General features: G+C 40.1%; 1 protein-coding gene across 1 annotated transcript in view; it reads left to right on the forward strand.

The window, feature by feature from the left end:
- LOC102458814 (uncharacterized) overlaps window positions 1–26,203 on the forward strand; it is a 284,741-nt gene that overhangs the window by 25,636 nt on the left and 232,902 nt on the right. Inside the window, exon 3 of the mRNA XM_089776005.1 lies at window positions 25,850–25,912. Within this exon, the coding sequence (XP_089632131.1) occupies window positions 25,901–25,912 (12 nt within the window). The 5' untranslated portion in view covers window positions 25,850–25,900. The remainder of the gene's footprint in view (window positions 1–25,849; window positions 25,913–26,203) is intronic.

Here is a 26,203-nt window from a genome sequence, read left to right on the forward strand (position 1 = left end):
ACTGGGTAAATCTAGTTTCATATATTTCTAAAGTGCCCTTATAGGAACTACTGTTAATGGTTTCGTAGACTTAGCACCCTTCTAGGCTGCTGCTGATTTGGTGGGGATTTTTTTTTTACCATGTCTGTGGTATGTTTCATTAGGGGATGATTTAATGTTCTGACTTGCTTAACAAACTGTGTTTTATAGGATTGTAAGTGGTGACTGTTACAAGAACTCATTCACCCAGATTTTAGTCATCCTTGTCTTTTGTGTCAAGAACTTCATTGCCACTATGTTCCTCACTTAGAGTATGAAAATCTAGGCTGATTACTTTTCAGAAATGAATCAGTTTCTGGAATCAGTCTGTGTCTGAGCTGTACTGCTGTCTCCAGTTTTAAATATTCAGTTAAACTTTTAGGAAACAAGGGAATTGTTACATGGATCAGAATTGAGGTACAGGTGGCTCCCTTGGGACTTGACTGGTGCTGAACCAGAGAATTTGCCGAAACATGGGAGGTCAATATTTTCTAGCAGCATTACCAACACTTCCACTGCTCACTGAGCAGAAATATGAAATAATTCACTTCTCCTCCATTTCTGAAGTGGGTTATGCCCACGAAAGCTGATGACACCATCTACATTTTTTGTTAGTCTCTAAGGTGCTGCAAGACCATTCATTATTTTTAATTTTTTTCAGTTACAGACTAACATAGCTACCCCTCTGAAACTAGTCCCTAATAGAGATTGATATAGATCTTTCTATCTTGCAGAACAGTAGTGAAAGTGCTAATCATGAATAAACATTGAACCCAATAAGCTGAATAGTGTGTACTTTGAAGTACATGGCAGTAACAAACCCACCGTATACCTACAATTTTAGATGTAGGTATTTTGGGGGTTTAGTACTGGATTGATTAGGCTAGTATGGTACAAACATATGGTCAATTTTGGTCTTGATTAACCAAATGGTGCAAAAGGTAAAGCACCTTAAGAAAGTTCATTCTGCCAGGTAGAATGTTATTTTGCGGTGTTTCTTTGTGGTCTTAAGGATTTTCCTTAGTTGTAAATTAAGTCTGTTACTTTAGGCCTATATATTAATCTTCTGTATGTGTGTGCATATATATATATATATATATATATATATATATATATATATATATATATATATATATATATATATATATATATATATATATATATAAACAAGGTAAGGGAACAAGGTAAGGGCCAAGAGAATTTCAGAAGTGACAATAATATAAAAACAAGGTAAGGGAACAAGGTAAGGGCCAAGAGAATTTCAGAAGTGACAATAGGCATTGGTGTCACAATTTTGAGCAGGCCAAGGATTGCAAGAAGATGATGAACAAACACACATGCACACCCACAAGTCTGGTAGCACAGCCAGCTTAGGTGCCTACTTTCTATTACTTTCACAACTAGCTGCTCTCTTGTGTCCTTTCTACCTGGAGGCCATTTATTTTCACATACATTGCTGCTTTGGAGGTTGAATGTTCTGTATACAACTGCTGTTCCTAGGCTTTTGGCTGTTGGCTGTTGGGTCTTTTGCATGACCCAAATTCTCACAGAAGTTAGGTGTATGGGCTGGCGGCAGTGGGGAAAATGTGCTTCATAGCTGTCCTTTTTCTCCACACAGTACCTCTATGCACTAAGGTGATTACAGCCATATAAACCATGATTTTCCATACTATAAAGCAAATGAGGAGCTTTTAGCTTTGGAAATAAAGCTCAGCTTGCAGGGGCTGAGTTCAGCTTACCAACTTTATCTGTCTCAGGGCATGTCAACACTTACTGGGGGAATGACACTGCAGTGACCAATCCTTTGGAGGTCGATTTAGTGGTTCTAGTAAAGACCAACTAAATCAACTGCTGATCACTCTCTCATTAATTCTGATATACCACTGGAATGAAAAGAGTAAGTGAAGTTGATGGGAGAGTTTTTTCCCATTCACCCCTTTCAATGGAGACCCTGCAGCAATTTGACCTAAGATATGTTAACTCTGGCTATGGTATTTGCATAGCTGGAGTTGTGGTAAATTAGGTCAACATAGCCCCATAGTGTAGACTTGTCCTCAGAAGCACATAGCACACACTTCATGCCCAAATCTTATATCTGAGCCACACCATAATGTTGTCTATCTTTTTTTGTTTATGATGTAAATTGTTCATATCAGAAATATTTCCCAGCCAAAATCAAGGATGTAGATACAGAAGGTTTAATTCCCACATGTTTTTAAACTTTCTTGTCTATTATTTTTGTGGCATCATTTATTTTGAGCCCAAGGCCCATTTTTTAAGGGATTGTGTTAGGGATTTACCTCCTGGAGAATTCTTTTTGAGAGGTATGTCCCATGTCATGAAAGCCCAAGAAATGTCAGCGAGATGCAAATAACTGAGGAATGAAAATAGACTTACTTGCTTATTTCAAATAGAATTTTTGTGATTGCATTAAAAAAATTCTCAAAGTAGTACGTTGTAGAAGAATACTTTTTGTGACTGTGAATGGCATGTTAAAAAATATCACTACCTAAAATTCTGTTAAATAAGTAACACGGATCAATTTAATTGCTTTCTACAAAATCCACCCAACAACAGATATATAACTAGACACGTGGTAAAAGAAATTGAGAACTATGTTCAGGTTTTAGGAAAATAAGCCCCTCTCGTCCAAAAAAACAATCCAGTGGGATGTGATACGTGTTCAAAGAAAATACTGTCCATTAAATCACCACATCTACACAGCAGAGTTATTTTGGAATAATAGATGTTATTTCAAAATAAAAAAGAATGTGTCTACACAGCAAGCCATTTTTTCAAAATAATGTTGAGATGGAGGACTTCTTACTCTGACTCCTGTAATCCTCATTCTATGTTCTTCCTTCAACTTCCTGCTGTGTAGACAGCGCCAAAAGTTGAATTAAGCTATTTCGACTTCAACTATGCAACTGACGTAGCTGAGTTGCGTATCTTAATTCAACTTTTGTCCTACAGTGTAGACGTGCCCCATGAGAAACAATACACCACAAGACAGTGTTTGGATATTCTTTGGTTTTTGTTGGCTTCCAATGGATGATGATATATTCTACCAGTACAGCGAATGATAGCTCTAGATCAAAATTTCATTTATTTTTCTGATAAGCAGCCTAAGGTAACCTACCTTTAATTTTAGTTCAAAACTTCTAATTACTGTTCTTGTGCTGTGCTTTAAGCAATTCTTGCTCATTGATGTTTATCCCCTTCATTTTTTTTTAGTTTTACTGCATTTTATATAACTGCATTTATTTCTTTGTCTTATTATATAGTTGTTTTAAATACTCATGACTGAGAAACCTATGCTACCGGAACTGATTTACAGCTCCAATTTTTATAAGCTCTTCTGAAAAAATAAAGCACACCTGATAAATCATCATTTAAAATGATGCATTGCTAACTATACATTGCCTGGCAAGAAATATGCCCTACTTCAACAAAAGTATGATGTTTATGTCCAACCGTCTTGATTATGTTAGTAAAAAAAAGAGACCCACAGTTTCAAAAGTAACTAGTGATTTTGGTTGTTCAGCCTGGGCCATCTTAAAGGTGTCTGACTGTCCAAGGATGGGAGCTCTGTACTTTCAGAAACTCTGATTCCTTTAAGGTATCTCAAGTTGTCTCCCCCCAAATTGCTAATCACTTTTGAAAGTTTTAGGCTTCAGCTGTCATCAAATTTGAAAATAGATTAGATTGGAAATGTCTTTAGTGCAAAAGTAATCTGGGGGTTGGGGTGTAAAAACAAAGGGAAAGTATTAGAGCACCAGGAATGAGAATACTGGAGTTTCCAATTTAGCTGCTGCAGACAAGGATGAGGGATCATTTTCTTCTCACCAGAAATTGCTGTCTGCCTTAGGGAATAGGCCTAGCAGCTAGCCATTATGAATGAGCAGGTAGGGTGCGGCGAGGAGTCCTGTGGCACCTTATAGACTGAAGTGTTGGAGCATAAGCTTTCGTGGGCAAAGACCCACTTCGTCAGATGCATGTAGTGGAAATTTCCAGAGGCAGGTATAAATATGCAGGCCAGAATCAGGCTGGAGATGACGAGGTGGATCCAATCAGGGAGGATGAGGTCCACTTCTAGTAGCAGATCTGGAGGTGTGAATTCCAAGAGAGGAGAAGCTGCTTTTATAGTTAGCTAGCCATTCACAGTCTTTGTTTAATCCCGAGTTGATTGTGTCAAACTTGAAGATGAACTGTAGCTCAGCAGTTTCTCTTTGAAGTCTGGTCCTGAAGTTTTTTTGCTGCAGGATGGCTACCTTTAGATCTGCAATTGTGTGTCCAGGGAGATTGAAGTGACCCCTACAGGTTTTTGTATGTTGCTGTTCCTAATATCTGATTTGTGTCCATTGATTCTTTTACATAGGGACTGTCCAGTCTGGCCGATGTATATAGCAGTGGGGCATTGTTGGCACATGATGGCATATATTACGTTAGTAGATGTGCAGGAGAATGTACCAGTGACAGTATGTCTGATCTGGTTAGTTCCTGTGATGGTGTTGCTGGTGTAGATATGTGGGCAGAGTTGGCACCGAGGTTTGTTGCATGGATTGGTTCCTGAGTTAGAGTTATTATGGTGCGGTGTGTAGTTGCTGGTGAGAATATGCTTCAGGTTGGCGGATTGTCTGTGGGCAAGGACTTGCCTGCCTCCCAAGGCCTGTGAAAGCAAGGGATCATTGTCCAGGATGGGTTGTAGATCACTAATGATGCGTTGGAGAGGTTTTAGCTGAGGACTGTAGGTGATGGCCAGTGGTGTTCTGTTGGTTTCTTTCTTGGGCTTGTCTCGTAGCAGGAGGCTTCTGGGTACACGTCTGGCTCTGTCAATCCGTCTCCTCACTTCCTCATGTGGGTATTGTAGTTTACAGAATGCTTGTTGAAGATCTTGTAGGCATAGGTCTCTGTCTTAGGGGCTGGAGCATACGCGGTTGTACCTCAGTGATTGGCTGTAAACAATGGATCGTGTGGTGTGTCCGGGATGGAATCTGGAGGCATGCAGGTAAGCATAGTGATCAGTAGGCTTTCGGTATAGGGTGGTGTTGATGTGACCATCACTTATTTGCACTGTGGTGTCTAGGAAATGGACCTCCCGTGTAGACTGGTCCATGCTGAGGTTGATGGTGGGGTGGAAGCTGTTGAAATTGTGGTGAAATTCTTCCAGAGTCTCCTTCCCATGGGTCCAGATGATGAAGGTGTCATCGATGTAGCGTAGGTAGAGAAGGGGCATAAGTGGACGAGAGCTGAGGAAGAGTTGTTCCAGGTCAGCCATAAAAATGTTGGAGCCCCCCGCATAAACCCAGACCACACCGCGAGCACAAACTTACAGACTGTGGGCCTCGTGTTGAGTAGCCGTGCACTAGATCATTATTCGCCCCTTCTCAGAATGTAACTAAACATAAAAGAGAGATTCTAGGCCTTTAGAGGGCATGGAAGACTGAGTGAAGCCAGATCAAGGAAAAGTTGTTGAGTTTTGTGAAATTCACCATGGTTCACTTTGTTTAGTCTGAATTTCATATTTGCATAAACACAAAGGGAAACCCCAGCATCTATATCTGTGGCAACTGAACCCACTCCTGTGAACTGAAACCAACTAGTTTCACAGACTTAAGAGCACATTCACAGGTGAGTCATTTCCTGCATTACCTAACATTGCTCAAAACGGCTGAGAGAAAACACCACAACATGTAATTTACATGAGACTGATGTTCACTGGCTTAGGTTGCTCAACAGGCAGTACAAAAGGTGTGTCTCTGTGGCACTGTCAGCAAGAGCAAGCAGAACAAAGGAGAGAGAGAGATTAATCAGGAATAATGGACCAGCAGTGGCAGAAAGTAGCAAAGACACTTAGACTTGTGAATACATATTTCATAGGAAAGCCAGGTGTGCAAGTTAGACCAGTTCCCAGACCAGTCAAAATTATTTGACTAGTGTTTAAGAAGCAACTGATATTGTCAGTGACAGTAACACAAAGGTAAAAGGAAAGATCTTTATCAGAATAGCTTATCTTGTTTTTTTTTAATACAGTGCTGTTCATGGTGTATGGTTACCTTTCACCTGGGATTTTGAACTGAGACAAAGCCAAGAGCTTTAGATCCACATCTTATTCACGCTTCCCCAGATTTAGATATGGGGTTTGGGTTCAAGACATTGGCTGAAGATTTCTGGTCTGGAATAAAATTCAGAATTCTTGTGTTTCATATCTGGGGACTTGGATTGGGCTCATTTCTAGGTAATAGTGTTGGTAGGAAAACCATACTTTAAGAAATAATTTTCCCAAATATAAAATAATATTCTCCACTGGTGTAAAATGGTGTACTTCCAATAAAGTCAATGGAGCATGACAGTTTACAACAGCTGAGAATCTGGCTTACAGGTTCCTTCTGCCTAAGGCATATAGGGTTTTTTCCCTTCATCTATTCTCATTTTTTGTGCTCAGGCAAATTTGCCATAGATTCAAATAAACTCTATCCAGTTAGGGTTTGTATTTGCTCTCTCTTTCAATATCAAAAGGTTACAGCAACCTTTTCATGCCCATTCCTGCGTTTTTGATTCTCCTACACCTCTTTGTCAAGTCTCCTTGTGCTTTATGCCACTGTAGTTTTGTCATTTTAGTACAGAGAAATAGGTTTAACTCTTAGTGTGTGTCTAGATGATGGAGTTTTTTTGAAAAAAAAGTGGCCTTTTTCTCGAAAAAACTTCACCTGAATCTAGACTGCTGCCATGTTCTCTTGAAATTAAATTGAAAGAATGTGGCACTTTTTTCGATATTGGTAAACCTACTTTTACGAGGAAGAACACCTTTTTTCGAAAAAGCTCTTAAGACAAGGCATTCTCGACTGCAAACAGGACTTTTTTGAAAGAGAGCGTCCAGATTGCCTGGATGCTGTCTTTCGAAAAAGTGGATCGCTTTTTTGAAAGTCTTGTGGTTGTCTAGATGATCTCTTTTGAAAGAGACTTTTTCGAAAGAGCTCTTTCGAAAAAGCCTCTTTTGAAAAAGGCTTGTAGTCTAGATGTACTCTTAGTCAATAAACAAGATATAAAGTGTGAACTTCATATTGAGAAGTTTGCAGTTAGCTTATGCATCTTCCTAAGCAGGGGACTGTGTTTTTAATGTCTGGCAACTAAATGTCAATGCAGAGTTTGGGATTTGTTCTTGAGCACTGACAGTTGACTCAGGCTTTTTAAAAGTGTTTGCATATCATTCAGAAGTAAGACTATTTGCATTTTACTAACAGTTCAGGAGCATGAACAAACAATGAAAAAATGTGCGCAAATCCCATGTTTTTTCATTGATCAAAACATTGTTAAGAGAAAAAAAATCCCTATTTTCCCTCCAAAATCACCCTACATTGAACCAAACCACCTAAAGTAAAATGTGGGGCCTATTTCAAATGTCCTTTAAGTTTGTACCATAGCTCAGAGGGTGCTTTATACTTGTTCTTCATAGCACCTATGCTAATCTACTCTTGGCGCTTGGAGGTAGAGAGCATTGTAGCCAGTTCTTCCTTCAGCTTGGCAATTTTATGACTTTTGGAACAGCCTTTGCACTGGACCACACTGGCATAAAACTGATACCAGAGTCCAAAACTGACTCAGCTGCAGCAGGCTTCTTTGGGTGCAGCTGAGAACGAGGACCTTAATACCAATAGGGATAAATCTGAATTTCATGTTTCTCTGCAAATCTGACATAACTCTCATCACTCTGTGACGTATTAATCCCATTTTTATAGATGGGGAACTGAGGCAAAAGAAAAATGAAATGACTTGTGCAAGGTTAAACTGGAGGTCTGTGCATGAGTCAGGAACTGATCTCACATATTGCCTTAGTCCCTGTCCAGTAGTTTGTGCACTAGACCATCCTCCTTCTCACATAACTTTATTCTTTATTTAAAAATGCCATTTCTGACAGCCTAGATTCTATGGAAACAGCGTATTTTTTCAGGCAATTTGAAATATTCAAAATCTGGATCCCACTTTTTGGGGTTGGGCCCATCAGTGATTTGAAGTCAGCACCAGGGACCTCACCAGGCCTGAGCAAAATATGGCCCAGGGGCTGGATCCAGCCCCCTAAGCCACCAGATCTGGGCTCTGGAGGCAGTGGGGAGCCCCAGGTAGGCTTTCCAGCTTGCCCCACAGCCCCGTGCGCCGTGCACAAATGTGGCTGCTGGGCTCCGTTTCTGTTTTAAAACTGGAGGGAAAGAGGGAAGTTTTAGGAGATACCCCTAACCCCAGCACATTCCCATTGGCTGGTTTCTGGCAGAAACCAACCAATGGGAGCTGTTTGTTGGAATAATAGGTATCTAAGAAGAATCACACCCCCTTTCTTGGGCTCAGTTATTCATGAAGCATATATCCAGGCAGGCAGGCAAGCTGGGAAACATTTTAAGCTGTGCAGGCAGGCAAGCTTGTTTTGCAGCTGACAAGTAAGTCTCCTGGCCACAGCCTGCTTCTGGCACTCCAGCCCTTTCCTGCCCCAACTCTCTGCCTCCTCCACTCAACATACCCAAACCCTCTGTCCCCCGCTTTCACCCATACCCTCTCAAAGATCTGGCACTCCAATCTCTTGCCCCAGATCACAGTCCCTTCTTATCTGAGGTTACATCCCAAACCCCTGCACTCCAGTCCCCTGCCCTAGGTCACAACCACCTGCTTCATCCCAACTCCCTCCCAGACTCCAGTCTCCCTCCTGCACCCCAAGCTCCCTTCTGCACCCAACCTCCATCCCAGACCCGCATCTTCTCCATTAATATCATGGAAGATATTGCCCACGCCTGGACCACACACTGTACTTGATGGTTCTCAGGCTGTGTTTAGACTGCAGAGCTGTTCCAGGATACCAAAGGTATCCCAGAAAAGCTCTACTGCATCCAAGGAATGTTTCCGAAAAAGCAGAAGTGTTCTTTTGGCATCCCTGTGAGAGGAATAAGGGATGTTCCAAAAGGGGAGTTTTTTCTCAAATGAGGCCCTGTGTAGATAGGCCAAATTTTGGAAAAGCCTCTTTCAGAAAAAAAGCAGAAAAAGATACTCAAATTGTGGTGTTTTGGAACAAGAGAGGAAAGGACAACTATCCCCCTTGAAATATTATGTTTTATTATTTTCACTAGCTCCTTAATCAAGAGGGTTTGCACACTTTTCCTCAGTCATTTCCATGATGCTTCAGTTTGATGTTGATGGCTGGAAAAGCAGAATTAATATAGTGGCAATCATAGCCTTCATATCAGTTTATATAGTTTGTGCCATGACAACTTTGAAGACATTCTTTCCTTTCTGCCAGTGGCAATGGTGATATTATAATGAATTCCAAACCCGTGATTTTGTGGGCAAAATTGATGACATGCAGTGTATTTAAGGAAAGAATACGATCTTAGATTATCTCCATGCTAACTATATGTAATACACACTGCCTTACCCAAGACATTAGTTTATAGTGTTCCAGTTTTAATCCTGTCTTGCAAAGTGCTGGCGATCAATGTTCCCTCTAATTTATTCCATCCATGTACAGAATAACTTTTGTTTTGTGCACTGAGGCATGTGTGGGTGTGCACCACCAGTAGAAACATGTGCTGCCTTTTGTGGGTTGCTGTAGATGTCCTGCTAATCAGCTGAGTGGCATTGAATCTCTTGTAGGTGACCACCTAAGTGTGTAGCTTACTGGAAACACGGCTATCCCACCTTAATGCTATCTTGAAATAGAATAATGCTATCTTGAAATAGAATAATACTCTCTGTTCCATTGTTGAAATATGATTTAGAGTTAGGACTTGCTCACATGGGGAGTTATTTTGGAATGGCTATTCCTTATTAACTCCACCTATGGATAATTGTATTCCAGAGTAAAACTTCTTTATTCTAAACTAGCAGAAATAGCCAGCGTCGCCCAGGGAAAGTATAGTAGAAGGTGTGATGAATGAACGACATCAATGACATTAACATAGCATATTTTTTTTGGAAATACTTTTCTCTTATATGAAGCAAAATACAGGACTATGTAGCACTTTAAAGACTAACAAGATGGTTTATTAGATGATGAGCTTTCGTGGGCATAGCTAGTACTTTTTCTGTTATCATAGGGAAAGGATCTCGTAGTTGCAGTTTATGTGACACTCTTAACAGAAGAGTCCAGCAAATGCCTATGATCAGGCGCTACTAAAAGCTAATTAGTGGCCCAATTGTGGCTCTGGGGGCCCAATTGGGGATCTGGGGGAACCAATTTCAAGATGTAACCAATCCAGTGATTGAAGTTAGGAAATCAGGAGTATCTGTGCAAAATTTTGTGAGTCTATGGTCAGGCGCTACTAAAAGCTAATTATCAGTGGGCCCAATTGGAGGAACTGGAGGAACCAATTTCAAGATATAACCTATCCAGTTATTTAAGTTAGGAAATCAGTGGGATCCATGCAAAAATTGGTTTTTCTAGCTTTTACCATTTCTGAATATGGTAAACAAACAAACAAACAAACAAACAAACAAACAAACCAAAACAAATTTTCAGAAATATTTATAAGAAGATTTGGAAGCTGATTAAATTTAATTCAGAATAAGGCACTCTTTCTCTTACTCTGTGTGGAATAAGTGTGCCCACACAGGTATTATTCCAGATACTGCTTTAAATTAACATTTTACCATAATGTGAATTAATTTCTCAGGGTGGACAAGCCTATGGGGTTCAGTTTTCATGCTTGATCACCTACATTGGATTACAACATCTATGCAGTCAATTGGCTTAAATGACATTAAATTCACACTGCTTGTCATAAAGGAGGCCTCAGATGGAGTATCATTTCTAGTTTTGGGTCCTACATGTTTAGAAAGATGTGGATAAACTGGAGAAAAATCCAGAGGACAGCAATAAAAATGATAAAAGGTTTAGAAAATCTGATCTATGAGGAAAGATTGACAAAACATGCATGTTTAGTCTTGAGACAAAAAGACAGATGATCGTCTTTAGATATGTTGGGGTTGTTATAAAGAAGATTGTTTTCCAAGTCTATTGAAATGAAGACAAGAAGTGATTGACTCAGTCTGTACCAAACTGGAGATTTAGATTTGATATTATGGAAAACATCCTAAATATAAGGATAGCTGTATGCTGGAATAGGTTTCCCAGGGAGATTGTGGAATCCCTGTCATGAAGGTTTTTAAGAATAGGTTAGGCAAATACATGTCAGGGCTGGTATCTATAATCCTATATTAGCATGGGGTCTGCATTAAAAAAAAAATCCTTTCCAGCCCCACTATTTTCTGATTTCTGTGATCCCATGATTTTTTCATTGACAAATCCTGATTTGTCAAAACCAAAACTTCTCAGAGAAATAGGTCAGTTTCAATGAATGTTTAGATGCCAAAAAAAATTAAAATATTTTTTTGAAATCTTTTTGTTTAAATATTTCATAAATAAAACATTCTGGTATCCAGTTCCAAATGACGTTTGAGTTTTGAAATTTAAGCACATTATGTTAAAATAAGTAACAGTTGTTGAAATTTATATAAAACATCCTAGAGGGCTCAAAATGTCCCATTTATATTACCCAGACAAACCTTTTTTCTTAATTTGTTTGTTTGTTTGTTTGTTTGTTTGAAATTTCAACTTTATGGCAAGATATAGGATGGAAACATTTTTTGATATCTCCAAAATTTTGTGGGATGGGAAAACCATTTTCTACCCAACTCCTATTTTCTTTCTTTGTTTATACATACTTATCTCAAATATCTGGAAAACGTTTAGGAAAAAGTTGTCTGTGAAAGAGTCAACAGCTTCACTCCTTCAACTTCGACTCCTACTCCAGCCTCCAGGCCTTTAATAAAAACTTGGAAGAGAAGAGTTGATATTCTTGATATTTCTTCAGTTAAAACAAAAACAACAACAACAACAAACTTTTTTTAAAAAAAATAGGCATTCTTTAAAGACGCAGAAAAGAGTATAAACCCAATTTTGATAGATCACTTTTCAGAGGCAACAAAAATGTTTAAAGTCTAAAAGCTTATACTTAACCTACAGGCAAATCATCAACTTTACATTGAAATGGCATTCCTTTTTGTGTTGAAGAGAATGGAGTGAATAACAAGGAAGAATTAATCTGTCCAACCTGAGAGAGGCAGCCAGCTGGAATACAATTTTCACAATATGTTTTACAATGTTTTACAATATGTTAAAATTAAGTTAGGAAGAACACATTAATGAGCCAGGATGTGAAAGGACATTCTAAGCTTCATGGGTAGTATTTTGCAGTACATCATCACCGCTGCTCTTTTAGGCCTAAACCATAGAGAAACCCATGGAAGTATGCCAGAGAAGATTGAAGATTCACTGAAAGTCACCTCAGAATTTTAAGGAAATTATCCCCTTTAGTGTGAGAAGTTTGGGATAATGTTCTGTGAGCAAAGGCCAAAGCTCCAAAATGCCCTAGATACACGATCCATAAAAAAAAGGTAATACCAGGTCTGTGGAGGAAGGAGCCATTCAGTGTGTAAGGCTGTAGTCCAGCCAGGCTACACTGGCATTTATGCCATTCCATTCCATATTGTCGGGTTCCCCCTACTAATACTTGGTACAAGATACTTATTAAAGGACATAGCCAGAATTAAAGTTCCTTTAAGCCTAGATTCCCATGTTAAAATCTACAGGTGCTACAGAGTGTGACTTGGTCTCCTTTTCCAACTCTCACCTCCAAAACCCTATAGAGGGGAAGACCACACAGAGCATCCAAGAGAGGCTTTTACATGGTGGGTCTTAGGATTCAGTGGTTCAGTGTCTTTAGAGGAGATGCATGCCATTTCCTTGTGGCTATCTGGCTGCATGGAGTTCTTCCACTTGTAAAAGAAGAATGGACCATTCTTGATATTGATCTTATTTAATTTATGTTGTATTTTGCCATTTCTCACTATATATTTATACCCTTGTAGAGCAGGTGGAGTGATTGATATGTGAACTATACTCTGCAGTCCACTACAAAACAAACAAAAGGAAACCCTGCTCACAGTCTTATCCATGTGAGCGGTGTGTATTTTCCAATTAAATTAACAGAGATCATGATGGCAGACCCATAAATTATGAAATATCTCCAGTGAGTGAGGAGCCATCTCTGCAATTCCTACCAGCTGGGCAGCTTACGGGAACTATGTGGAGATACTGGGAGGCTTGCCAGCTTGTAAATGAGAGGTGAAATTGTTCTTTTGTATCATGTTACTCTGTTCTATTCATGTTCTCCAGGGGTAGAATTTTAATAAACTGCATTTGCCCCAAACATTCAACAAAGGGGAGACCTTTTGAGCTCTGACAAGAGCCAGTTTATCAGGATTGAACATGATCTAATGCATGTTCTTATTTACAAATTCCTAATGTTATCTACTTATATTGTAACTTTGAATCATTCAGATATATTCTTACTCAAAAATCAAGTTAGGAAGGAATTTCCCCCCGCAGCAGATTGGCAGTGTCCCTGTGTTTTTACAGCTTCTCCTGCATTAGAGGGCACAGGTCATCTGGGTATATCTCACTGAACCAATTCCCTTCTATTACAGAAGTGTCCGGTATTGGTGCACCGTAAGTCTTTCTTTTCTCTGCCTGTGTCACACAGCAGTTTAGTCTCCTCACAGTCGTAATACCTTGTTGGTCTAATTTCAGTTATTGAGTTTAGTGTGTGGGTGATATTGGCGGCCTGTGATATACAAGAGGTTAGGTTAGATGGACTGGTGATCCCTTCTGGCCTTAATCTCTATCACTCTCAAAATAGGAATGGTTTTGCTTGATCTTTCTGGTCACACTGAATCAAACTTAGTGGCACTGGAGACCAAGTTGATAACACCACAACATTCAACACAGCTCAGTAAAATGTTGAGTTCGGTAAATCATTTTGTCAATACTCTACCAACAGTATATTAAAAATTTCCTTCCCATTCTATTTTACTAAGCCACCCTGCTAGTCCAGCATAGCAATTCCAAACAATTGACTTATTTCAATTTGCCTCAAGAAGAGAACTTTTTTTTTAAATGTACCAGCTAACTCTCTTCTGGGTTTCCATCTGTGTTTTATCTTCTCTGTGTCTTTTTTTGAAATAGAAGCTGTCTGGGGGCAGGAATTTGGTCTCATTTTGAGCATAAAACTCATTGAAGTTAATTGAAAGTCTACTATTAAATTTACTGGGGGTTGGATCAGGTCCTTCTGCATCTTGCAGAGCACCAAACACAGTATCAGGACTTAAAATAATAAAGTAAGCTGACTGTCTTTCCATCAGTTAATCACTTTCTAAATCATAACTCCTGGCTCCAGCTGCAGGACTGAGCCCCCTTTTCACCTGGACTAATTGGTGATAATGACTAGAGAGCACATATACCATTATATTATAAGAGTGCCTTGTCTGATTCCATTGCCATTCAAGAATATAAGTGGTGGACTGACTGTTGATGCATAGAAAGTGTTACCATATGAACTTTTATTTGTTATTTTTGAGTAGATTTTGATGCTCTTAATTTCAGAAATGATTTTCTGCTCTCACTTAAATGAGAAATGAGAAGAAACTCCATTGAAATCAGTGGTATTACATAGATGCAAATTAAATGAGAATTGGGGCTTAAATCTACAGTTTAGTGTTCCAAGAGAAGCCTGGCCAGAAATCAAATTTAAAATATACCTACATATATTAGTAAAGATTTTCAAATATATGGAGAATGCCCATCCTTAGTGTTCTTAATATGGCCTTGATCCTGTTAACACTTACACCCAAAGATATGTTTATATGTAAGACTTTTCATTGACAGCTGTGGAGTTGAGTGAGTACAGAGCTCACTGGGGTCAGGGCTATTACACAGTGAGGGAGATAGCTTCCTTTTCTGTGATTCTGTTACAATTGCTATGTAATATTTTTCAAAACAGTGAAAAATTATGCCATCATCCACATTAGTCATTTCAGAGAGGATATGAAATAATATCTTCTATATATTTTAAACTAACTAAACTAAATCCTAAATAAGCGGTCATCCTGTAGGGTTCAATATTTTAAATGAGAAAATAACATGCTTTGTGTTTAAAATATTCAGTGACTTTTTTATAAACATCATCTGTCATAGTGAGCAATGTAGCATTAAAACTTATTTTTATTTAGAATTATGGGCATGACCCAAATTAGCAGAAGCCAAAGAAGTGTTAATACACTTACTCTTAGCAAAGGGATTCTGCAAAAATGGTTTTGTCTGATTTGGCTTCTCTCTCTTACCGGATGAAATTCACTCCTGTGTAGAAGACCAGCACAATGCCTATGTACCATTTAAACCCTGTTAGACTTAAAGGACGTGTAGGCCTTCTGCTTACCCTCAGCCTAGAGATTAATTTCACAAGTGAGAGGGAGAGGGCTCAAGGAGCTTGCTTTTCCTCTCTCCATTCTTTGTTCACTCTGCATAAGGATGCCTAGGAACCTGGACTGCTTCCTCCAAGTGCCCTCAGAGCACAAATTGAGCCAATGTGGGTGAGGCTGGAGAGAGGCCATGTGACCCCTCATGCGATTGCAAAGCTGACCAGCCAGAGAGATGAGTGCATACTGTAGCACCATAAGAAATAGTACAACATACACATGCCCCCCCATTCACTGGGGAGCTAAGTGCAGTGAGAAACATCATATGTGTTCATTTTTTTAAATTGTATCCTTTGGTATATATGATTGTGACTATTTTCTTCCACTATTTGATCTGAGGAAGTGAGTCTGGCCCATGAAAGCTCATCATCTAATAAACCATCTTGTTAGTCTTTAAAGTGCTACATAGTCCTGTATTTTGTTTCAGCTACACCAGACTAACACGGCTACATTTCTATCACTATCATCCCTAAGGGCACCCTCATAGCATGGTGTGGCTAAATAATCATATGTTAGTGCCAGAATCTTACTCTCTCTGTCTTCAAATAATAACTGCTTGCTTCAATGAACAGAAGCAAATTTTTGTTGCTGGTATCACTACATATCCAATACAAGTCCTGCATGGAAGAGCTAATTGGATTCCTCCTTGCCCTGAAGATTATCTATTCCATTTTCTGTGGCATTCTGATGATGAAAGAACACAGCTTGGCTTTCAGATCCTTATTTGAGTTTATAGGTTTGGCTGTTAGCTAAGACATATTTGGACATTTAGGTTACAACACTACCACAGAGCATTGACTTAAGCTACGCAGCTTTAGCTATGTGAATAATATAGCTGGAGTTAATGTACCTTAGGCCAAATTACTATGGGTCCTATCATTCTCCAGAAAAGAGTAACAAGGTCCACGGGAGAGCAATCTACAGTCAATTCAACAGGTCTTCACTAGACCTACTAAATCAACTGGTGGTGGATTGCTCTCAGAGCACTTCGAGCTGTGGTGTAGATGTAACCTCAGACCGAGATATGGCAGATAAGGAGAGGAGCAAAATATGGAATTTCAGTTTTGCAGCTGCTTACAGTTATGGTCTGTCTTCAAGCCTAGCATAAACCGGATCAACTCAAATATGTTTCTTTTTGTCTACGAACCACATCAAGTTTAGAAGCCTTTATTTGTTCATTCTTTGTCTACTGAGGTGTCAAGATTTTCCAGTTCATGCCCTACATTGTGATAAGGGAAACATATTTAGCATTCCTTTTAAAGGACTCTTAGTTCCAAGGTTCAGTCTCCAGAGTCTGACATTTTAATTATTATTTATCAGGCTGCAGTAAGCAAAACTGGTAAATAGATATTACCAGCAGGAGAGTCTCAAATAATTTAGAGTATGTGCTGAATAACAGTAGCAATGAGGTCTGTTGTTGAAAGTTGCTGTATGAGAGCTAGGTACAATTATTTTATTGTAATTATTCTTTATTATTTTATTAGTCTATCCAATAAAAAGAAATGGAAATAGTTATAGTATATTTCAGTTGTGAGTATTCAGATTTTCAGTTAACTGACTGCTATGGGAAGTGAAAATCTTGCTAAATAGTCACTTTGGTGCAGCATTCCCAGATGATATTTCAATTCTAATTAATGTCATATGAAAGTTGCCATAACTATTCCTATTTACTCTATATCTGTTTCTCCATCACATACTTGACTACCTCAGTTTCCCTTCACTTGCCATTCAGCTCTCGTGTTTGTTCACAGATATGTGACAAAGAAATGCAAACTTACTGAGATGAGCATATTGATATATACAGTCAGTGTCAACTGGAATATAGAGTAAACTAAAGGGAAGTAATGAGAATGTATAAATAGCTTATGTTGTTCCATGTTGACACATATATGACACTAATCCAGAAACTTATGCCAGAGGCAAGTAAAGTAGGTTTTGAAGCACTAGTAGAGGTATCCCTTGTGGGACTGCTCATATGGTATAATTTCTGTCTCACTGCTTGCAGTCAGACTTCACTGATCTATTAATAACAGTATCAATATATGCAGTGGTAGATATGTTGGATATGTTACTTGTGAAGATGCTTTTCTTGCAATGTATAGTGATTGTTTTAATTCTGATGGCTGATATGTTTTAAAAAGCCTTCTACCATTCTTACCTATGGCAGCACTAATAAATAACAGCATCATACACTTCATAACAGGTCATATGTGTTGCTCGCAGTAGAACATGTATGGAAATCTAGCTCCTCCAATCAGTGATCTTGATCCCAAATATTACCACATATTTATGTCATTTTCTGGGCTCATTTTCCTGGTGTGCTTGTTTTAAAAATAGCTGAAAACTGAAGAAACAAACCCCCCAAATGTAAATTTGCAAGGGACTTCTAAAATCCATTAAGACAGTGACCAGAATAAATTCATTAATCCCTGAAAATAAGATTTCACGTTGGAAGTTCTGGCGCACCCTATGAGAAAAAAGTCAGGGCTGTTGGCCCCTAAATCAGTGAAGGGCTGGGTTAGACTACATTTTCAACAGTACTTACCTTTTGTATGTCTAATCAATAAACTCCACCTGCGTTGTCAACTGTTTATTTTAATGCATGGTTAGCATTTCAAATTCTATCATACCGTCCTGTATGGGAGTAAAGGCATTCAGTGACCCATGTACCCCTAATGAATTTAAAACTGTAGAAGGAGATTGGTGAATTGGTTGATACTTCCATTTACACATCTCTGGAATTCAGGGGAACTATAGAAGAAATAATGAGTTATATGTGGACTGTTAAGAAAATGGGAGTGGGGGTGGTAGCAGTAACACAGTCTGCAGAAAGGCAATGAATTTAATTTTCCTAATACATGAAGCGCATCCAAGGGGGTCCACTGGCATGAGAGAGTTGAGCTGGAGGATTGTCCAAATTCAGCAGAGCCCAGTGTACACCATGATTTAAAAAAACCCTACGACATTTCCTCCTCCACTAAAGAAGTTTCATGGCCCCCCCAGCACAGCAATAAGGGACATCAGCCATTGCCCAGATAAGATAGTTACAAACAGGCAGAGGAGCAGTGCAGACCCAGAGAGAATGGAGAGCTCTTTTGTGTAAGGACAGACAGAAGACCTTAGAAGTAGGACACATTGACCAAAACGCTGAAGTATTCAGATGGGGGTGAGTTTACAGTAGCATTTGGTCAGTGCTTGTATATCAGAGACAGACGGACACTAGGCTAGCAGCATCACAGTGAGAGGAGAAGAGAAAGGGAGTGAAGGGCAGATTTTTTCCTTATATTTTAAAATTATTGTTGGTGTATCCACATGGGGTAAAACCCAGAGATGCAACCCAGAGCAATGAGCAGGGTGGGCCCTAAACTATAGTACTGGGGTTAAAACGTACACTGGAGTGGAATAAAATCTGAAAACCGCAACGTGAGAGATATCTCCAGTGAACTATTATTTGCTGGGCTATGAACAGAAGGGGAATACCAGGACACACACCTTCCATTGTATTGTATAATTACAATCATGATCAGTTTTGGTGATTATTTCATCATTATTAGCAGGCCTATCAAATTCATGATCCATTCTGGTCAACTGCACAGTCATAGGATTTTTAAAAGAGTAAATTCCATGATTTCAGCTATTTAAATCTGAAATGTCGCAGTGTTGTTTTTGCAGGGATCCTGACATAAGAGTTGTGCAGTGGTTGGAAGGGTATCGTGTGTATGTGGAATGGGAGTGGGGGGGAGGAGGGAGTTGCAGTTTTCCTACCCATTACTTCTGCACTGCTGCAGGCGGTGGTGCTGTCTTCAGAGCTGGGCAGCTGGAGAGCTGTGGTTGCTGGCCAGGAGCCCAGCTCTGAAGGCAGAACTGCTGCCAGTAGCAGTACAGAGGTCAGAATGGCATGGTATGGTACCACACCATGCCACCCCTATTTCTTCACTGGTGCCTGCAGAGCTAGATCCTCAGTCAGCAGCCTCCTTTCTCTGGCTGCCCAGCTCTGAAGGCAGCAGTGCAGAAGTAAAGGTGTCATGGTATGGTACTATATGTGTTTTTTATGACTGTGAACTTGAGACGACCCTACTTATTGTCCTGCTCCTGAGAGGTGAGAAAAATTGTGCACATTTTGCAAATAGAAGGTCGTTGACCAAGAATGCAAGAATCCCTCACATTGGGACCTGTGCACAGTCCCCCCATAGCATGACAGGCAATTAAGCTGACCCCCACCACTCTTTGAACTGAGAGGCTGATGAGATGAGACAGAAAATATTCTGTCTGCTGGAAGAAAGCTTGTTGCAGACTAGCTCCCAACCGAGCTGCATATCGGTCTGGGCTTCCCCCACAATTGAATCTGTAATGGCTATATGTTCCAACCTTAGGAACTTCAAAAGGGGAACCTAGAAATACAGGGTCTAGAACACATCAGTAACAAGCTTCTCTATTTATTTTTTAATTTCAAGGCCATCTCCATATAAAAGGCCTAAAACTTTGCCTCTCATCCAACAAAGCACTTAAACATGTGGGTAGTGTCTGACAAACACATGGGCTACATCTACACTGGCCCCTTTTCCGAAAGGGGCATGCTAATTTTAAACTTCAGAATAGGGAAATCCGCGGGGGATTTAAATATCCCCCACGGGATTTAAATAAAGATGTCCGCTGCTTTTTTCCGGCTTGTAGATAAGCCGGAAAAAAGCGTCTAGACTGGCCCGATCCTCCAGAATAAAGCCCTATTCCGGAGGATCTCTTATTCCTACTTTGAAGTAGGTGTGCTTGTACCTGGTTTGAAGTAGGAATAAGAGATCCTCCGGAATAGGGCTTTATTCTGGAGGATCGGGCCAGTCTAGACGCTTTTTTCCGGCTTATCTACAAGCCGGAAAAAAGCGGCGGACATCTTTATTTAAATCCCGTGGGGGATATTTAAATCCCCCGTGGATTTCCCTATTCTGAAGTTTAAAATTAGCATGCCCCTTTCGGAAAAGGGGCCAGTGTAGACGTAGCCATGGGCTGTGTCAACACTGGGCCACTTATTCCGGAAAATCAGCCGCTTTTCCGGAATAAGCTGTGAGCTGTCTACACTGGCTCTTTAATTTCCGGAAAAGCAACGATGCTCTACTGTACAAAATCAGCCACTATTCTGGAAAAACTATTCTGCTCCCGCTCGGGCATAAGTCCTTATTCCGGAACACTGTTCCGGAAAAGGGCCCAGTAGTCTTTTCCGGAAAAAAGCCCCAATTGCGAAAATGGCAATCGGGGCTTTTTTCCGGAAAAGCGCGTCTATATTGGCCACAGACGCTTTTCCGGAAAAAGAGCTTTTCTGGAAAAGCAGCCTGCCAATGCAGACACTCCTTTTCCGGAAAAACTGAAAACGGAATAGTATTCCGTTTTAAGCATTTCCGGAAATTCATGCCAGTGTAGACACAGCCATGAAGTTTAATGTATACCGAAGAGCTGTGCTGGGGTCAAGGCCTTTCTTTAAGGGGGAAAAGACATTGAGATTAAACTTGAGTAGGCTCCTAAAATCAAGGCTTAGAAAAGGAAAGGCATAGCCTTTATGGCTCCTATACTGATTTTAAGTTATGGGTGGGCCTTTTGCCTTCAAGATACACCTTGTGGAGCCCAGGATAAGGTGACTGAGGTTTATGAGAGTATCCAAAGGGAGTCTTCTATAGACTGGTAAGGTTATGTTTTACTACTGGTTTACTATCAATATTCTAACATGGTATTCCTGCTACATATCTCCCCCTTAGCATGTGATGCATTCTGTGTACCAGGCCTGCGTATATTCATATCACCACACCTGTTTGTGCTATGTCAGATTATATCTTTTATCTCTCTCTCATTCTCAAACTGACTCACTTCTTATAGCAGCTTTGCCCAATTCTGCTTAGAAAGAGTCACCACAGCAATGTTGGGATTGACATAGTCATTTATCAACAGGCTTTTTCTGAACCAGTCTTCTCGATTGGTGGAATTCTTATTTGCTTCGTTTCTTATAGTTGCACACAACTAAGCAGTAACCAGATGTGTCTCTGAAGGAAGGAATTATTCAGATAAGTAACTAGGAATCTGATGCTGCACTATTGAAGTCAATTATAGTTTAGCTATTGAATTAAGTGGGGGCAGAGCATGGGTGGGTAATTGAGCAAAGTGGAAGGCAAGCAAAAAAGAATCAACTGGGGAGAAGTCTTTGTATAGGCCCCCAATACTAGCTCTGAGAGTCATAGTCCCACACCAGACAAACCATCTTGTTAGTCTTTAAAGTGCTGCATAGTCCTGTCTTTTGTTTCAACAAAATCTCTGTCTCCTGCTTTGATTAGGCACTGAAAATTCACACTTGCACTGAGAGGGTACCTTACTGGGTAGTATGGGTATGTAATCCCAACAACAAATAAGAGGCTTCTATTCAGGAGAGTATTTAGGTCTGTGTTTAAATTCATTCTTGGTCAGGACAGCACGTGGATAACTTAAAGTACATACATGAATCCTATTAATTGCAATTCCTAGTTTTCTGAACCTGCTGCTGACTTGATGTGTTACCTGAGGAAAGTTGTGTGCACCTCTATTTTACACAGGAATTTCTGTACCAACTCTGAAAAACAATGCAGGAGATTGTACAGTAGCTGTCAAGGCAGCAGCAACAGAAACTGCAAAATTCTCTGGCACCCTCATGAAACTACTAACTGTGATGATGTTGGCACCCACAGGAGGGCATTGGAATCCAGTGAAGGTGACAAAGGTCAGGAGACTCAGCACCGGCAGTGATTAGACAGAGTTCAACTTTTCACTCCTGGTTGAGCAAAGAAAATGAAGATTCAGAAAAGACTACCATTGACTTCAGTGGACATTTGATACAGCCTGGATTTTACAGCCATGATTCATGTAGCCCTGTCCAGTGTGAAGGATAGATTCTTTAGGGAAGGGAGAGTAGATATGGGGGTTGGAGGGGAACAAGACTTCTGGAGGTGCAGACTTTCTCCCTCCATTCTGCTCTGCCCAGAGCTTCCATCTGTGCTGAAATGCGGCTAATGGAGCAGAAGCCAGATTCAAAGGGGTTCTGTCTTAGGGTGAGTCTGCCCTGCACTGTTATTTTGAGATAACTAGAGTTACTTCAAAATAATAATGTGAGCGTCTACACAGCCATTCCATTATTTTGAAGTAATTTATTCCGAAATCTGCAAACCTCATTCTACGAGGCATAACGCCTATTCCGAAATAGCTATTTTGAAATAAGGCGTTTAGACACTCCACTGCTGCTATTTCGAAATAGTCCCTCACCAGGGACATTCTAAGGCCGTGTCTAAACTACACCTCTCTGTCGGCAGAGGGATGCAAATGAGATACATTAGAAGTGCAAATAAAGCGGGAATTTAAATATCCTGTGCTTCATTTGCATAATCACATTTGGGCGCTGTTTAGAATAAGCGCCATTTTGAAACTAAAACCGAGGCTTAGCCACGGTTCTGATGACAGCGGGGTGATTTTTTGACAGATCCTTTACTCCTCAAAAAATGAGGAATACAGAATCTGTCGAAAAATCACCCCGCTTTCGGCAGAACCGCAGCTAAGCTGCAGTTTCAGTTTCGAAATGACGCTTGTTTGAAACAGTTCCCAAATGTGATTATGCAAATTAAGTAACGGATATTTAAATCCCCACTTCATTTGCACTTCCTATGTGCTTTATTTACATCCCTCTGCTGAAAGAGGGGTATAGTGTAGACCAAGCCTAAGTTATTCCTCCCCAGTGCCTCCTGGGGCTCTAAATCGAGATATCACATCTACATTAGGGAAGCCTGCCTTGGACTAATTTTGAGGCTTTCTTGAAGTGTAGACATGCTATTTCAAAATAAACTATTTTGGAATAACTTTTCTGGAATAGCTTATTTCAAAATAAGCGTGTAGTGTTGATGTAGCCTTAGAGATAGTGGTGGAAAACAGGAGACTGCAAAACTGGGCATAGTGGTGGCACTCAATGAGAGATGAGGGGTGAGGTGTTGCCCCTGAAAGAAGGCTATGAGAAAACTTGTCAGAAGTTGGGGTGATGTCTGAGAGTGGGAGCAACTGGAAGAGCAGAGAGAGGAGGAAGAATTGGAAAGCTGACCAGGCACCACCTTTCTTTAAACTAGTGGGTTTCTTAGCTGGGAGCTTCATGTTTATTTATATTAATTCTGATAAATCTAAAAAGCCATCCCTCATATGTCCTAAACAGAATAATTTTGGCTTTAAGGTTTTTCCATACAGACAAATATTCTCAAGTTTCTGCTAAAGCCCCACACCAGACAAAGAACAAAACCCCTGTCACTTGCTTTGATTAGGAACTGAAAATTCAGATAGCATGTTCGCTATTATCATTCTTACTTGCACTGAGTGGGTAACTTACTGGGTATGTAATCCCAACAACAAATAAGAGGCTTCTATTCAGGAGAGTATTTAGGTCTGTGTTTAAATTCATCCTTGGTCAGGACAGCACGTGGATAACTTAAAGTACATGCATGACTCCCGTTAATTGCAATGGGATTTAAGAACAAGCTTAAAATAAACTACAGACTTATCTGATATCCTGAATAGAGGGTATTTTTTCAATTGAAGTCAGAAAAGTCCTTTATATAATGCATTCTTCTAGCCTGGAAGATCAACTAAAGATGTGAGGAAAGTTGAAGAGGCATGTTTATTTTTGAAGGGTTTTTTTTTTTTTGGCAGGGGTGGGGGGTTGTTTTCATCCTCTGCCAAACAATCTGAATGTGTATCTACATAAATACATAATGAAAGGACTTTTCAATGTCCTATTCCTTATAGGCCTGATACTTCACCCGTGAAAATAATAGGAGTTTTGCTGGCAAGGTGTAAGGAAAATGTAGTTCTTGTGGGTGGGATTCACAAAGGTACATCGGTGCCTGAACCCGAGATGTAGAGTCATTCAGCCAAAGAGTAAGAAGAACTCTACAGTCCAGTGGTTAGGGCACCTGTCTAGGAAGTGGGAGACCTTGGGTCCAGTCCTTCTATGCCAATGACTCTTTAATTAAAAGGCTTCAATAGGAAAGACTGAGGGAGCCCATATCAGACTATCCCATAACTCAGTGGTTAGAACCCACTTCTCAGAAGTGGGAGGCCCCTGTTCAAATCCTCTCTCTCCCTTCCTAGCAGGGGGGGAAACTGAACCTGAATTTCCCACATCCTGGAGAGTGCTCTGATCACTGCACTGAAAGAAGGTAGGATCTAAAGATGCTGGTGTGTAATCATTTACATGATTAACTGATAAACCCAGGCTTATCAATTCAGCCTAACAGTTCCACGCATTACACCACCCCCTGGCTGCCTATCCACTCATAGAGGCTGCCTGCCCCACCTCTCTCTGCTGCCTCCAGTAGAGGCCACAGCCTGGAGGACTGATAGGAGCTAGCTCCCTGCAAGCACCTGCCCCCATGCGTAAATGTGTAACCACTAAAAATGTCAGCAATTATACATTTACAGAAATACACAATTATTAACATCGCTAGTACGGATCTCTACACATGCCCTTCCCCCTGTTGGAGTTAGACAAATGCTTCCCTCCATTCTCCCAAGAAACTAGCCATCTGACTCCAGGGGAGAAATTTCTACTTCTGTATCACTAGCCAAGATAGGCACCGATCTCTGCAAGAGAGCCATGGCTTAGGACACATCCCAGTTGTCAGCATCTCCCACTAGCTAGTTTAAGAAGCACTACACTACTGCTCTGGCCTTGTAGATTTTAATCTAATGTTTTACAGGCACCTAGGTGCCTGTCTTGGGCTTTGTGAATCTCAAGTGTTGTGATTTCTTTTTTAGATGTCTGCAGGATAGGCATACTGTTCATGGACACATTGCCTATGTCCCTCTGTGTATCTAGCCTTGTGTATTTAAATGATGGTAGAATTCTTAATATAGTAGGACTCACAACACTGGAAACCAGGGGCACTGGAACAATTCATACAGTGGGGGTGCCGAAAGCCTTAGAACCAGGCTGCAAACCCTGTAGCTAGTGGAAACCACTTCAAGACAGGGGCTATGGCAACACCCCTAGTTCCAGTACCCTTACTGAAAAGTCAAATCACGTAATTACCTCCAGGTTAAATGTGGTTATACCTATACAAACTTCACACAGCCTTGACAATTACTGCAGGTTGACCTAGAATGCCCACTTTCTGTAGAGTTACAAGGTAACTCACTCTGCCCTCAAACACATCTGCGTCTTTCCTAAGGATGCTAAATTTTATTTTAGTTTTAACTGTGTTTTTAACCTGATGAGGACATCTCTTCACAGGAAGGAAGTAAAGAAACTGCACTGTCCTCACTTTGTTCTCGGGCTCAAGTTTGTTAGGTCTACAAAGATGAAACACTCTCTTCCCCTCTAGCAGCATCTTTTAGAATGGTACTATGCAAACATAAGTAGAAAATAGATTGACTGTGTACAGGTTAAAACTGTGATTTATTTTTGTGTGCGCTCTATTTTTGTTTGTAGGCAGAATTGCTTTCTTCATTCTGTTGCACATCTGAGAAAGGGCAGACAACCATGGACACAGCGGTAAGTGAAGATTAATAATATTTACTTAAAAATAAAATAGGGATATTCCTAACATTTATATTTCATAATATTATTTGTAGGGTGATTGGAGGGAAATTAGGAGACTTGTAGTCTCTTTTGAATCATTGACAAGCAAAGGGGATGATTAACGAGTGTGTTAGACAAAGTAGTGGTAAGAGAGGGCCTATAGAAGTTAAACAAAAGTGCCTTCAGAATTTAGAGAATTCCCATGATCCATAGTAGGACCTCATTGTGCTTGTCTACTGTTTCTATTTTTGATTAGATTTATAA

The sequence above is a fragment of the Pelodiscus sinensis genome, chromosome 2 (assembly GCF_052426305.1).
Source record: "Pelodiscus sinensis isolate ZL-2025 chromosome 2, ASM5242630v1, whole genome shotgun sequence".
In the NCBI taxonomy this organism is placed as follows: Eukaryota; Metazoa; Chordata; order Testudines; family Trionychidae; genus Pelodiscus; species Pelodiscus sinensis.